The sequence below is a fragment of the Lepidothrix coronata genome, unplaced genomic scaffold (assembly GCF_001604755.1).
Source record: "Lepidothrix coronata isolate B3197 unplaced genomic scaffold, Lepidothrix_coronata-1.0 Scaffold68, whole genome shotgun sequence".
In the NCBI taxonomy this organism is placed as follows: Eukaryota; Metazoa; Chordata; class Aves; order Passeriformes; family Pipridae; genus Lepidothrix; species Lepidothrix coronata.
The window spans coordinates 3,101,959-3,114,073 of NW_016690248.1; the positions used below are offsets into that span (position 1 = coordinate 3,101,959).

At 39.7% G+C, this 12,115-nt stretch overlaps 1 protein-coding gene across 1 annotated transcript in view; it reads left to right on the forward strand.

Annotated features, from left to right (window-relative positions):
- Positions 1-231: 231 nt before the first annotated feature.
- GABRG3 (gamma-aminobutyric acid type A receptor gamma3 subunit) overlaps positions 232-12,115 on the forward strand; it is a 314,021-nt gene continuing 302,137 nt past the window's right edge. Inside the window, exons 1-2 of the mRNA XM_017818520.1 lie at positions 232-431; positions 3,621-3,769. Coding sequence (XP_017674009.1) covers positions 379-431; positions 3,621-3,769 — 202 coding nt within the window. The 5' untranslated portion in view covers positions 232-378. The remainder of the gene's footprint in view (positions 432-3,620; positions 3,770-12,115) is intronic.

Here is a 12,115-nt window from a genome sequence, read left to right on the forward strand (position 1 = left end):
GAGGCCACGCCGCTGCTCCCGGCAACTGTCTGCTAGGAAGGGGGACGCGCCGCAGCTCGGTGCCCGCTGAACACCTGTCAGCCCGCGGAGCCTGATTTATACCTGGCCCTGGCAGCCTCTCCGCTGAGGATTTCCCCCTCGTCCCACTTTTTCTTCTTCTTTTTTTTTTCTTCCTTTTTTTTTTTTTCCCTTCGCCTCCCCCTTCTCTTCCCGGAGCGTTGTAGAAGGGGGTATTTCCTTCAGGGTATAAAGCTGAGAATACAGAGGAGGAGAGGCTCAGAGCTTCACCTCATTGCCTCGTTTTCCCTTCCATGTGAACATCCTGCAACGTTTCCTTCTTCCTGCCTCACCTATCACCTGGCCAGCACTGTCCGGACAATGTCCGCTAAGCTCCTACCGCTTTTCTTCCTCCTCTCAGTGTTCCACGCCTGGTAAGTCTGCGCTCCCCTCGCCTCTCCCCAGCCCCTCTTCTCTCCCCTCGCACCGGGGCTGGCGGGCTGCAGTCCCGCTTGCCTGAGTTTGCACAGTACTCGGGTCCGGGAAGGACAGTGGGCTCTCCCCGCCTCCCCCGAGCTGTGCCGGGGCTCTGTTCCCAAATGCGGTTTACCCCGCTCCCTTGCCGGGACCCGCCTGGCTCCGCAGTGCTGTCGGCGCGGTGGCACCGCCGCTGTCCCTTCCCAGGCCCGCTTAAAGCTGGAGGTCGCCCGCGAGGGCTCTGTCCTGAGCCCGCCCGGCGGAAAGTTTCCCGCTCCGGCTGCTGCCGGCACCCGGGCGGTGGGCACGGTGGGACGGCGGCTGGCGCTGCCCGGGCACCCCTTACGGCCCTGGCTTCCCTCCGCGCCACCCCCGGGGGCTCCGCGGGAGGGGCCGGCGAAGAGAGGGAGCGGGTAAACCGCTAGAAGCTTAAGCCCCTGGCCCATGCCTCAGAGCTGGGAAGGGTCTCCCCGGCCGGGCCCCGGCATAACCTATTGGGAGTCAGAGGGGGACAGCCGGCATCTGCAGCCCTGAGCTTTTGGTCTAGGCTCACCTTCGGTCCTTTTGGTTGTCCAGGGCTGTCCTATACCCTCACCACATAACCCAGGCAAAGGGGTCACCTCAGCCACAAACCAGGCTGCAGGCATGCTCAGAGGCTTTTCCCTCTCCTTCTCAGCAGCCTGCCCCCCACCCGAGTGGCATCTCTCTCCTAAAGCCCCACAGGAACTAGAGGATGTTTCTTTGCCAGCCCCTGGAGCAAGTGCCAGACACACATGTTGCAGGAAATAAACCCTTTCCCCACAACCTCTCAGGGTTTTCTGATTATGCAGTCTCTTCTCTGTCTCCTCACAGAATCAAAATTAGTGGCCCCTGAGGAGTTTGGGGAAAGTGTGTAGCCTTTCTTCCTTCCCACTTTGAGATGGGCCTGCCACCATCCCATTGTTGTTTCTGTGGACTGCAGGAATATGATAGGAATTGGCAGTCACCAGTAAAGTTACAGGTGAAAATGCAACCGCAAGTGCCTTCAAGGAGTTTAACTATGTAGAGGCAAGCAAGGGAAGTAATGAAGTCTTTAGAAGGAAAACAAAACACCTTGAAAAATATGTGTCTAGTGTATTATTCTTGATGCACTGTGATGTCTCCCACCTCCAGTCTTAATCTAGAAGTTAGGTAGAGATTTAAATTATTTGGAGGTACTTTCTAGGAAAGAAGCTGCTAGAGTGAGAGGATCTAAAACGGCTGCCAGTGCTAACTTAGACTCTTGTTCATGACTGATTTTAAAGCAGCATCTCCCTGAAATGAGAGTCATGATCCCACCTGAACTCAGCTCTCATTTCCATGTGCAGTCTGAATACCTCTGGTAAAGTTTTGATGGGATGCAGCAGAAAAAGACATATAATTTGTGCTTCTTTGTTATCAGCAGTTCAGCACCACTGCAGCATTTCAGCTCTGAAATATCAGTGATGTATATTTGGAGATGATGCCTCCTTTGAGAATGGCTTTGTAACAGCGGTATTAAAACCACTTGTCATGAATCTGATGGAGAAAAAACTCCCCCCCAAATCCTCTTGAGGTTTTTTAAATCTCATTGAGGGAATTATTAAAAAAAAAAAATCCAGTTTTTAAAAAATGCAACTCAATAACAGAGAAGTAATGGTTGTCTATTCAAAATTTCTAAGTTTTCTCTACTTTTGCAATTAGTTGTATGAGCTCTTTATAGAAAATCCTCAGGGTCTAGGTTTCAAAATTATTTTTATATAGAAATTGTGCCTAGAGCACTTGCAATTTGTGAGGTCATGCTAAGTGATTCATGGCTAATCCTTGGGGATGTATTTGCTGTAGAACAGTTTCAATTAGAAGTTTCATTAAAATCTCAAATAGTGGTCTTTGAGCAATGTGAGGGTTGCTGATGCTCTGTGATTAAATTTTTATACTTGTATCAGGTTTTTTTATGTTAATATAGAGTGTCTATCAAGTCTTCTGGACATCTGAGGTATTTTAAAAGACACTAGTGTCATTCTAGAGAGAAAGAGAGGGAGAGAAAGAAGGTTGCTCTGATGTGTGTAGCACATCCCGTGAATAAGCAAGGTGGTGCCTCTCATTCTCCATTGCTTTGCACCTCACATAAGTATTGACATTTATGCAAAAATGTTGCAAAATGAAGTCATGTCCCCCAGGCAATTTCAGGTTGAAGCAATATATGATTACTGCTGTAGGTTCTACCATTGAGGTTATCTTTTCTCCTAATAACTTCATCTCAGTTTAACTGTCATAGATTTTCTCCAGTGAAAGGCATCAAACAGGTTTGGTTTCTAAGATACCAAAAGATACATCTTCAAATCAACATTTTACAGTTTGTGCAAAAAAAGCTGCACAAATGAAAATAGTCTTTTGTGAAAATAGCTCTACCTGTGATTTCTGGGTAAACTGCAGTTTCACCACGTTTGTATTAATATGCTCTTAAAAGAAAAGTAACCTACTTCTAAAGGAAAGAAGTCGCAACTCTTGGGGTAGTACTGTTTTTTAAAAAAACGTCATTAAAGTTGCAGGGAAATTCAGATTAATTTATGCAATGTATTTGTGTGCTTGTGATAATCCATCTTAAATTCAAGGAGTGAGCTCTTAATTCTAAGCCTTGTAATACATTAAACTCTGAAATTCAGGCACTGAGAATATAATAATTTATTAATAGGATAAAATGATCATGAAGCATTAACAGATCTAAATTTTTAATACTCTTATTAGCCTTTGTGCAAGAGATGAATCAGTTGTCTTGATGTATTAATAAAATGATACTGCAGATGTTTGCTCTTTGTAAAAGTGTATTGTAAACTCATCAGAATAGGTTTATTAAAATACATGATATAAAATACTACTCTGATAGCTGTATTAACTTTTAGAGTATAACTTTTTGAAGAAATTGTGAGAAGAGAATTTCTGAATCATTCTCAGTCATGACCCATTCATAGATGCTCAACAATTGTTTATGGGAGCATCCTGTTGCACAACCAGTCTAAGGCTGAGTAGGTGCAAAGCCAGGTGAGACATCTAAAACTTCTTCAGATGAGTGTGGAACTTTACCTGGAATGTAAATTAATGTTTTAGTTACGTAGAATAACATGTGTTTGTTTTATTTGTTATTGCAGTTCTAGAAAGGTTGAAGAGGATGAATATGAAGATGGAGCAACTAACCAAAAATGGGTTTTAGCTCCGAAAACACAAGAAACAGATGTGACTCTCATCCTAAACAAGCTGTTGAGAGAGTACGACAAAAAGCTACGGCCAGATATTGGAAGTAAGTACTTCTTTCTGCACAGGTGAGGATAAGCTCTCTGGGCACAGAGAAGACATGGTGTATTTTGGATGTGTGCACAAACATCTGGGAAAGCGGAGATAAAGTTTTTTTTGGCTGAAGTTCATTTCCAAGTCACTATTTTAAAAATACTAATTCTCATGAGAAGATCTGGTGATAACTTAGGATCCTAAAATCTGGTTTTCTTGTACAGAGTTTGTGTAGAGAGATGGAAGGGTTAGCTCTAAAGTATTCAGCAGGTCTTTGGCAGAGGAAGGAACATATTTACCTCTTTTGTCATCCAGTCCCTGCATCTGAAAAACTCACACTCTGAGAAGCAAACAAAACCTCAGCATACTAAAAACCAAAAGTATGACACAGCAAGTGAAGAATGTGCATCTACTCTCTTCAAAATATGATCACAAAAGTTATGTTCCTTAATGCTGAGAAGAAAGCACCAGGATTTACCTGTGTATAGGGCAACTCCAGAGATTTTCTTACCCAAACCATCAGACACTTACAAAAGAAATTTTATAGAATGGAAGTCTCTTGTGGTCAGTACTACTACATTTAAGTATAAAATGTAGATAAGAGCGAGTAGATATCTGCATATAACTATCTTGGGCTATTTTTTTGTTTTAATTTGTGTAATGGCATGGTGTATTTTAAACCAGACATGTTTTGGTTTGGTTTTTTTTTTTTTGTTGGTTGGTTGATTGGTTTGGTTTTGGTTTTTCATTTCTGTTGGTTTGGTTGATTTTTTCTTTTTTAATGTTTCACCTTTTTTAATCATGCCCTGTTTGCCTGGTTTGCAAAATGGCTGTAGCACAACTGTTGCTCAGCTTATTCGTAGCAAGTTTGCATGACAGAAATCAGAGAGCATTTGTCACTTATATGTACTGCACCTTGCATGTACTTCAGGATGCACTGAGAATGGAGAATACTCAAAACAATCACATAATATAATTTGCTTTTCCTAAATTTTTGTAAAGGTTAGAGGGAGAATTCCTATCACTGATTATGAGTGAATCTATTGTTAGCTGATAGCACATGTATTGATACACTTTCTAGATGATCCCTTTGGATCAGTTTAGAGGGAAGTAAGAGCCGTCTGTATGTATTCACCATTACTGTTGTGTCTCATAGCTACACAATAATACAACAATTGCAGAAAAAAAGACCATGTTGTGTTATGAAAGAAAGTGTATGTTTGGTTCTTTTTCATAGCCATTGCTTTGATTTTGCCATAGAACTTACAAAAATTATATTTGATACATGTTTCTGTTTTTATCACAAAGTGACATTTATCTCTCTACTTAGTTTGTCATCCTGGATTCAGCTGATCTTTAATATCTGATGGAGAAATGCTTTAATGCACTTTCCCACCCATATGAACCTCTGGAAGACGGTCTCAGACAAAATATTTTATTTATTTTGTACACCACGTCCTCAGATCACTGACTTAAGGCAGAGTAAATTACATTATGCCTATGTGGGGCAAAGTAATCATTCAAAGTCCCCATGTCAGTTGCCATAAAATCAGTAGAGGTCAGACATATCTTACAGCACTGGAAAGTCATTTTTATCAAAATAATTCCTTTTGTCTCTCCACAAGATTTTGTAAATCCTGTTTTAGAGAAAGGAGTTAAATTACACAGCTCCTCACATATCAGAGATTTTACAGTTCTCAGCTACATCTATTTCTATCAAGCGTCTTGGTCCTAGGCTATTTTTCTCTTTGATAGCAATTTGGCTATTTCAGAACTTGAGCTGAGAGTTGTTCGTATGCTCGAGTAGTTCACCTCTGCTTCCTTTCCTGGTTCCTCTTTTCACCTCTCCTACCAGTGATGCAGATAAATAACACTGCCCTTTTGAAGCTGGGAAGCTGTTGCATTAGGCAAGGAGAACACAAGGGGAATACTAGAGAATCGGGTACCGCATCTAACTTCCCTGAATTGCTGGCTGGTGCGTCACACACAAGTGATCTTCCCTTCCATCTGGGAGACGGTTGTTCTCTGAACAGGATAGTTGACGTGTCCTGGCAACTGAACTGTGTTCCTGCCCTGAAGGTCCCAATATTAATATAAATAATTGAAAGCATAATACGTATCAGTTAGAGCACCAGGAAAAAAAGTAGTGAACCAGGTAACTTAGGCATATGATAAGAAAATTCACGTTTTGAAATTTATAGGAAGCATGGAAAGAAACAGTGGAAGAAGTGAGAAGTAATTCTTGGAATCAAGCAGTCAATAAAAGATACTGAGGGTTAAATCTAGGACTAACATGCAGTCAGTTACTCCTTAGTGCCTTTACATTTGCATGGTGCTGCCTGGAAGCAAATCAGCTGTCCCACAGGACAGAGGCACTCACTGTTTCATGCCACACTGCACTTTACTCAGCTTTCCAATCCTTTATTTCAAAACCACTGTTTCTGACAGTGGATAGCTTTAGCAATGGTCCTGAAGAAATGATTGTTGTCCTGAATGCAGTCAGAAAAGCCTAGGAAATATGAACTTCTTTGTACTTTCAAAGGTTGGGATTGCAATTTTTAGATCACTTGGGAACACACTTTTGCAAGCCAAAGGCCATGGAGAGAAGGGGAAGACTGAGGCAAATGGAAGGTATTGAAGTGCATGCTGGCCTAGGCAGTGACTTTGCTGTGGTTTTTCATCCTTCCCAGGGCAGCTGATGTTTTGGCTAGCTCAGATATGTCCAGGTACTACCTGGGACTGTACAGGCACATTCTGAGTGCCTCCTTGCCATAGACTTCTTCAGCAATCATCTCCAGCCCAACAGTACAGCCATAAGTGAATAAACACCTGTGCACATTTAACTACTCTCTTTCCTCCTCCCTCACCCAAAAACATCTAAACCACTGTTAAGAGTGTGTAGGTCACTGCTAGGCCAGGATTTACTCTCTTTTTTTTTTCATGTTGGTCTATACTTAACCTCAGTTTTCATGTAAATGACTGTTGCGCAGATAATGTGCACAATCTACACTCAGCAGTTCAGGCATCACCTTCAAGGTTCCAAGCCAGGATTTTTAGAGAGTGGATTGAACAACCTAAATATTAGGCAAAACAGTTAACCTGTAAAGGCTATTATCAGTGTGCTACCTTAACAGGACCTGTCTAGCTAAAAGGGGCCTTTGATCTTTGGAAACAAAGCAGTGTTCTACCAGCAGGGGAATGCCTGAATGCATCCCCTGTGGCCACACACTTGGCAGAGTTCCTGTCTCTGTAAATATCATGGCTTGTGAGGGTTTTCATTTCATTGGTGTCACCTGGCAGATTTCCATTATACCACAAAAAATACACCCCTTTTGGAATAGAAAAAAAAAAAAGAAATAAAGGAAATAAAAGAAAGCATCTCATACTGAACAGCTAATACCAGTGTACTGATTAGATCAAAAAGAAAAGTGTTTTATGATGTGAAGCATCTTTTTCACTGATTTTTTTCTTTCTCTCTTTTTTTTTTTTTTTTTTTTTTTTTTACCAGCTACAATTATAGATCTGAGAATCTCAGGTCTGTTGCGTGATATAAAAGGCACCAATCCCAGATAACAACTAAACCCATTCAGAACTGTAAAGGTCTTAACATCTCTTCTATAGGCAGGTATTCTGTATTTTGTTCCAAAGTGCTTTGAAGTGAAGACCTGTTCAATGGATATGCATAATTTTCTAAGTCCAGTAAGGCTAGCTATGCTGCAAGCATGTTTTTTTCCTCCATGTCACATTGACTTAAGTCCTAACATTTAGTAGGACCAAGTTCTGCCCCTGAAATTTTACTTCCTGATTATTAATAAAATAAAAATATTAAAAATATTAGGAAAAGCAACAGAGCACAACGTAGAATGATGGTAATTACAGCTAAAAAAATCTCAGTCTCATTTAGGTTCTATTGATAAACCAGATTTTTGTCATTGTTCTTTTTTTGATTGAGTGATTTAAAATCAAATTTCCAAGAAAAAAAAAATCACACAAGCAAACAAAACCAACCAAACAAAAGAAAACTCATAAATGAAGCAAAATGCAGGTAAATTAAATACCACTTAACAAAACATATTTCCTTCAAAGTCAATTTACTTTAATGAAATCTTCCTTTTCACCTTCCTTAATGGACAGCTTAGTCTACAATGGAGTTCTGGAAAATAAATCTACCTTCAGAACCCGTTTCAACCTGAACTTCCCATGGAATGTAAGTTACCTTAAATAGAAAACTTGTAACAGTGAAATAAAGTGTAGCAGTGAAACAAAGTGAAAAGTTTGCTAGTCACGTTCCCTGAGTGAGCTTACATGTGGAATATGCTACTTTTTTTATTTCATTGTGAAAGTCACCTTACCCATCAAAAAGATTAGTATGTGAGAGGTTTCTGAAATGTGCCATTAGTAGTGGGAGGAAAAAAGTCTCACCCTAGATTAAGCTTAGAACTGCAGAGTAGTAAGGTAATTTGTGTTGCATGTTTGCATCTTCTGTTTCTCGAATGTCTAATTACATTAAGGAAGGCTCTGAAATGCACATGTTGAAGAAAACTTCATCAACTTGTGTTCTGAGGTACTTTCACCACTAATGCCTGCTTTTCCTTCCTTTTTTTTTCAATTATCCTGCAGTAACTCATGGATTCCTCTTGGATCCTCTAAAATAATTTGATCCTTACAGCCTCTGGTGGTACCCTGTATTTATTGTTTATTTATAAGCCCAAATAAATTCACTTTGAAATATGTAATATTCTGATTGCACCAGTTCTAGCTGTCTTGAGAATCAAGCTGGTTTTCCTTGCTCCCCAAGTATCTTTGTAACCATTAGCTATATTTCTGAAGATGAGAACAGTCTCAGAAACCGCTGTGCAGCTCTCAGTACCCTGAGTAGTTTTTCATAAATGTAGCTGGTAGAAATAAATGGGCTCATTTGTATCAGCAAACATGGAAGACTAATTTCTGTCTGATGTGCTTTACTGTGCTGGTTTGGTAGCGTTTAACAGCAGTTCTCTTTTAAGGCAGGTTAAAGTTTTCTCTGTAACTAGTTTAACCAGTTTCTCAGTGTATGCAAGGAGCAAATCTGTTGGGTGAGTGGGCAAAACTTTTATTCTGTTGCTTTTTAAAGGTGATGTTCTTTTTCAAGCACAATCCTATTGAAAACCTTGAGTTCTGAAGGAGTACCATAATCTTTCTTCTGCCTGACCCGCTTTCCTAGCATGCCACACAGAAAAGAACTCTGAAGTGCACCACAGGCTATTACCACAGAGGCTGTCGAGTTATTTTTGCTAGCTGCTGATTGCCACACCTGATGCTCTTTAAATTAGCTCCAGCTAGGTTTCCCCATATGTGGTGACAGAGGGTTTCTTATTGCCTGACAGATCAAAATATTTCCTAGATGATAGTGCAGAGAAAGCTGTAAACTGTCATGCCAGGTCAAATTACTACTTTCTGCTGTAAGTCTTCTTTTGTGCTGGTCTACAAGAGACAGTGTCAGGCATCTTATAACATGAAGTAGCAAGAGAGACGTTCATCACTTCAGGATTGATTATAGACAGTGGTATTTAAAGAGCTAACTAGTGTGTAAAGGTAGTACATGGGAAAGAGAGAGGGAGTAAATTCTGTTTGTGTTATGGCAGCACTCAGGAGAGGAAAGCCACAGGCCTGGATCCAAATTCTATAGTACTGGGCACTGTAGAACATTGTGGTTATTAGTCTAATTTAGGTTTATATGGAAGGAGAAACTTGAATAGCCCATTGTTGAGGACCCAAAATGCTGTGGCTAAGACTTAGTTAGGAAATAGGGCTGAATATAGTGAGAGCTCAGGAGCTGAAAAAGATCATAACAAAAAAATCAGAAATGCTTTCATTGTTCTCATTGATACTTCTCTTCCTTTTTCTTTTCTTTGGGGGGGGGTATGAGGGAGGAGTGAGGGGTATGAAGTAGATTGTCTTAATTTCAGAAAACTTTTGCTCTGATTCAGCCACCAAACAGGAAATCCATTAACTGTCCATTTCCATGAGTAAAACAGTAAATATGGACTATTTTAGTGCCAGTCATTTCCCATGCATTAGGTATAAGCACACCTATGTAAGAGGAGGAATATTCTTGAGGAAAGCATTGCTATTCAATGAAAATGAGAATGATCCCTGTTATATGTGGGAGGATAGAAGGGATTTCTTGATTGTCTGCAGGAGTTCTAATTCTCCAGCATCTTTAGTAATTGACGCTTTCTTCTGCAGATTTTGTCATAAACATTTCTAGAATATTAATAGCAAGGTTAGCAAGGGAGGGGTAAATTACTCTGTGAACACTGCAAAATCCCAGATTTTTGTTTTTGTGATCCATATTTGAGTTTTAAAATAATACGTAAATAAGTAGGTTGGTTGCACATAGTTCTCGTTTGGTGCCAGTACAGTGCATCACACATAGGCTCTTTCAAAACCTGGCGTGGGAACAGCTCTGATTAGGACAGGATCCTGACAGTGAGTTTTTTCATGCCTACATTCTGCTTTTCTAATCGTTTAATCGTGGAAGTGAGCAGAGATGAATTTCTGACTTGGCTTTCTGACCTGCTTTAGTTCACAGTTTTTCAGCTGTCAGGGGAAACACCCTACTTTTTATTCATACTTCTCTCAGGTAAATCTTTCAATGCGTCATACTAAAAGAATAAGTAGAGAAATTTTAGTCCAATGCAATGAGTCTAAAGCCCTTCAATTTGATGTTTCTGCATAAAAAAGCCCCCAAACCCCCAAGCAACCCAGTTTAATTTTTATTATTATTTAACAGGTTTTTTGTTTGGGGTTTTTTTTCCTCTTTTTTAGATCACCTGATGTAAATTCAATGCTGGAAAGCAACACTTGAATTTTGCAGCTTTCAGTATGTCAATATATAGAAATATTTTAGTATTCAAATGCTGTTTTTCTGAAACTGCTCTCATAATTTAACTCAAGTAATACAATTCCTTGCATATAAAAATGCTCTTTTGTCTAATTTCTAATGAACTACTTGTATGTATGTGATACTTGTGTCTTGTATGTAATCTGTTGGCTGACAAAGAGGTACTGGTTTAGTGTTGGAGAAAGAAGCTTTTTACCCAAGTACTTAACAGTAAAGACTCTTAAAATGCAACCTTCCCTTTGTGAATGTAAATAATTAATTTACACAGCTCTTATTTAGAGTTTTATTTCCTATCAGTGATTACTTGCTGAAATTACTCAATACAAACTCAGATGGAATATTTTTCTTGAATGACATTGTAGGCAGGGAAGTTTGGTTGGCAGTTAATGTTTGCCAAACTCTTAATCCAAACTGTCAGACCCAAAGGTATATGTAGCAGCTGTTAGCTCTTATTCTCTCTTCTTTTCTATAACTTCACCTAAGAAATCTGAGAAGAGGTTGGAAGTATAGCATACAGACTTCCAGAATGCCATAAGCTGAAAGTTAAGTAAGAGTCAGGGAAAGTCTGAGATCCTAATTACATAAGAAAATCCTTTTCTTCTCTCCTCTCTCCTTCCTTCTCTGATTACCCAGACTATGCTGGCATTAAAGAGGTTTCTGAGCAAGTATTTCTAAAATGGACAGATGTACAGTGTTAGAGTTGCTGTTTTGAGGTTGTGCCACAGACTAATTATTCTGTTACCTTGAAATAGGGAAAACTTTCTGCACATATTATTTTAAATATTTTTGCTCATTTTTGCAACTGTATAGTTTTCTTATAACTGTTATTGTTCATCCAGACCTTGGTTGCTAGCTTGCTAAACTTTGCAGGAACAAATTCAATTATTGTTCAGTCTTATGATATCACATAGGAACTCCCCCCTCCAACGAATGTAAGTAAAACAAAATGGAAACTTTAAGGACTGACTGAAAAACAAGGCTAACCATTAAGATCTACAGTTTTCATTCCACAACATAATACTGGAAAAATTGCAGCTTGTGCATTAGGAAAAGGTGAAAATGAAAGTGCTGAAGGTTGATTGATAGTGATGGTGGGAAATGAAGATAAAAAGTGATTCGTAGTTAATTGAGGGAGTAATTTATGTGCACACTGTCATTCATACTCCTGGACAAAATGGCAACCAAACCTGGCATGTGAAAAAATGTCCTTTTTGGAGGACTGTGTTCTCATCCTGGTATTGCTGTTATCTGAACTTTCTTTAAAGTCTGTACCCAATTTTTGATTATCCTTTTGATTTTCATTTTCAGTCCCATTTTGGTAGTTTGAAACTAAACATGAGGATGACAGTTCTGTTAGGGTTTCTTTGTGTGTAGCAAGTGGAGAACTTTAACCTCTATCTGTTTTCAAGTCCATTCTGTTCTATGCAGGAAGAATGAGGTTTTTTAATTTTCCTCACTGATATCTTCATAGCA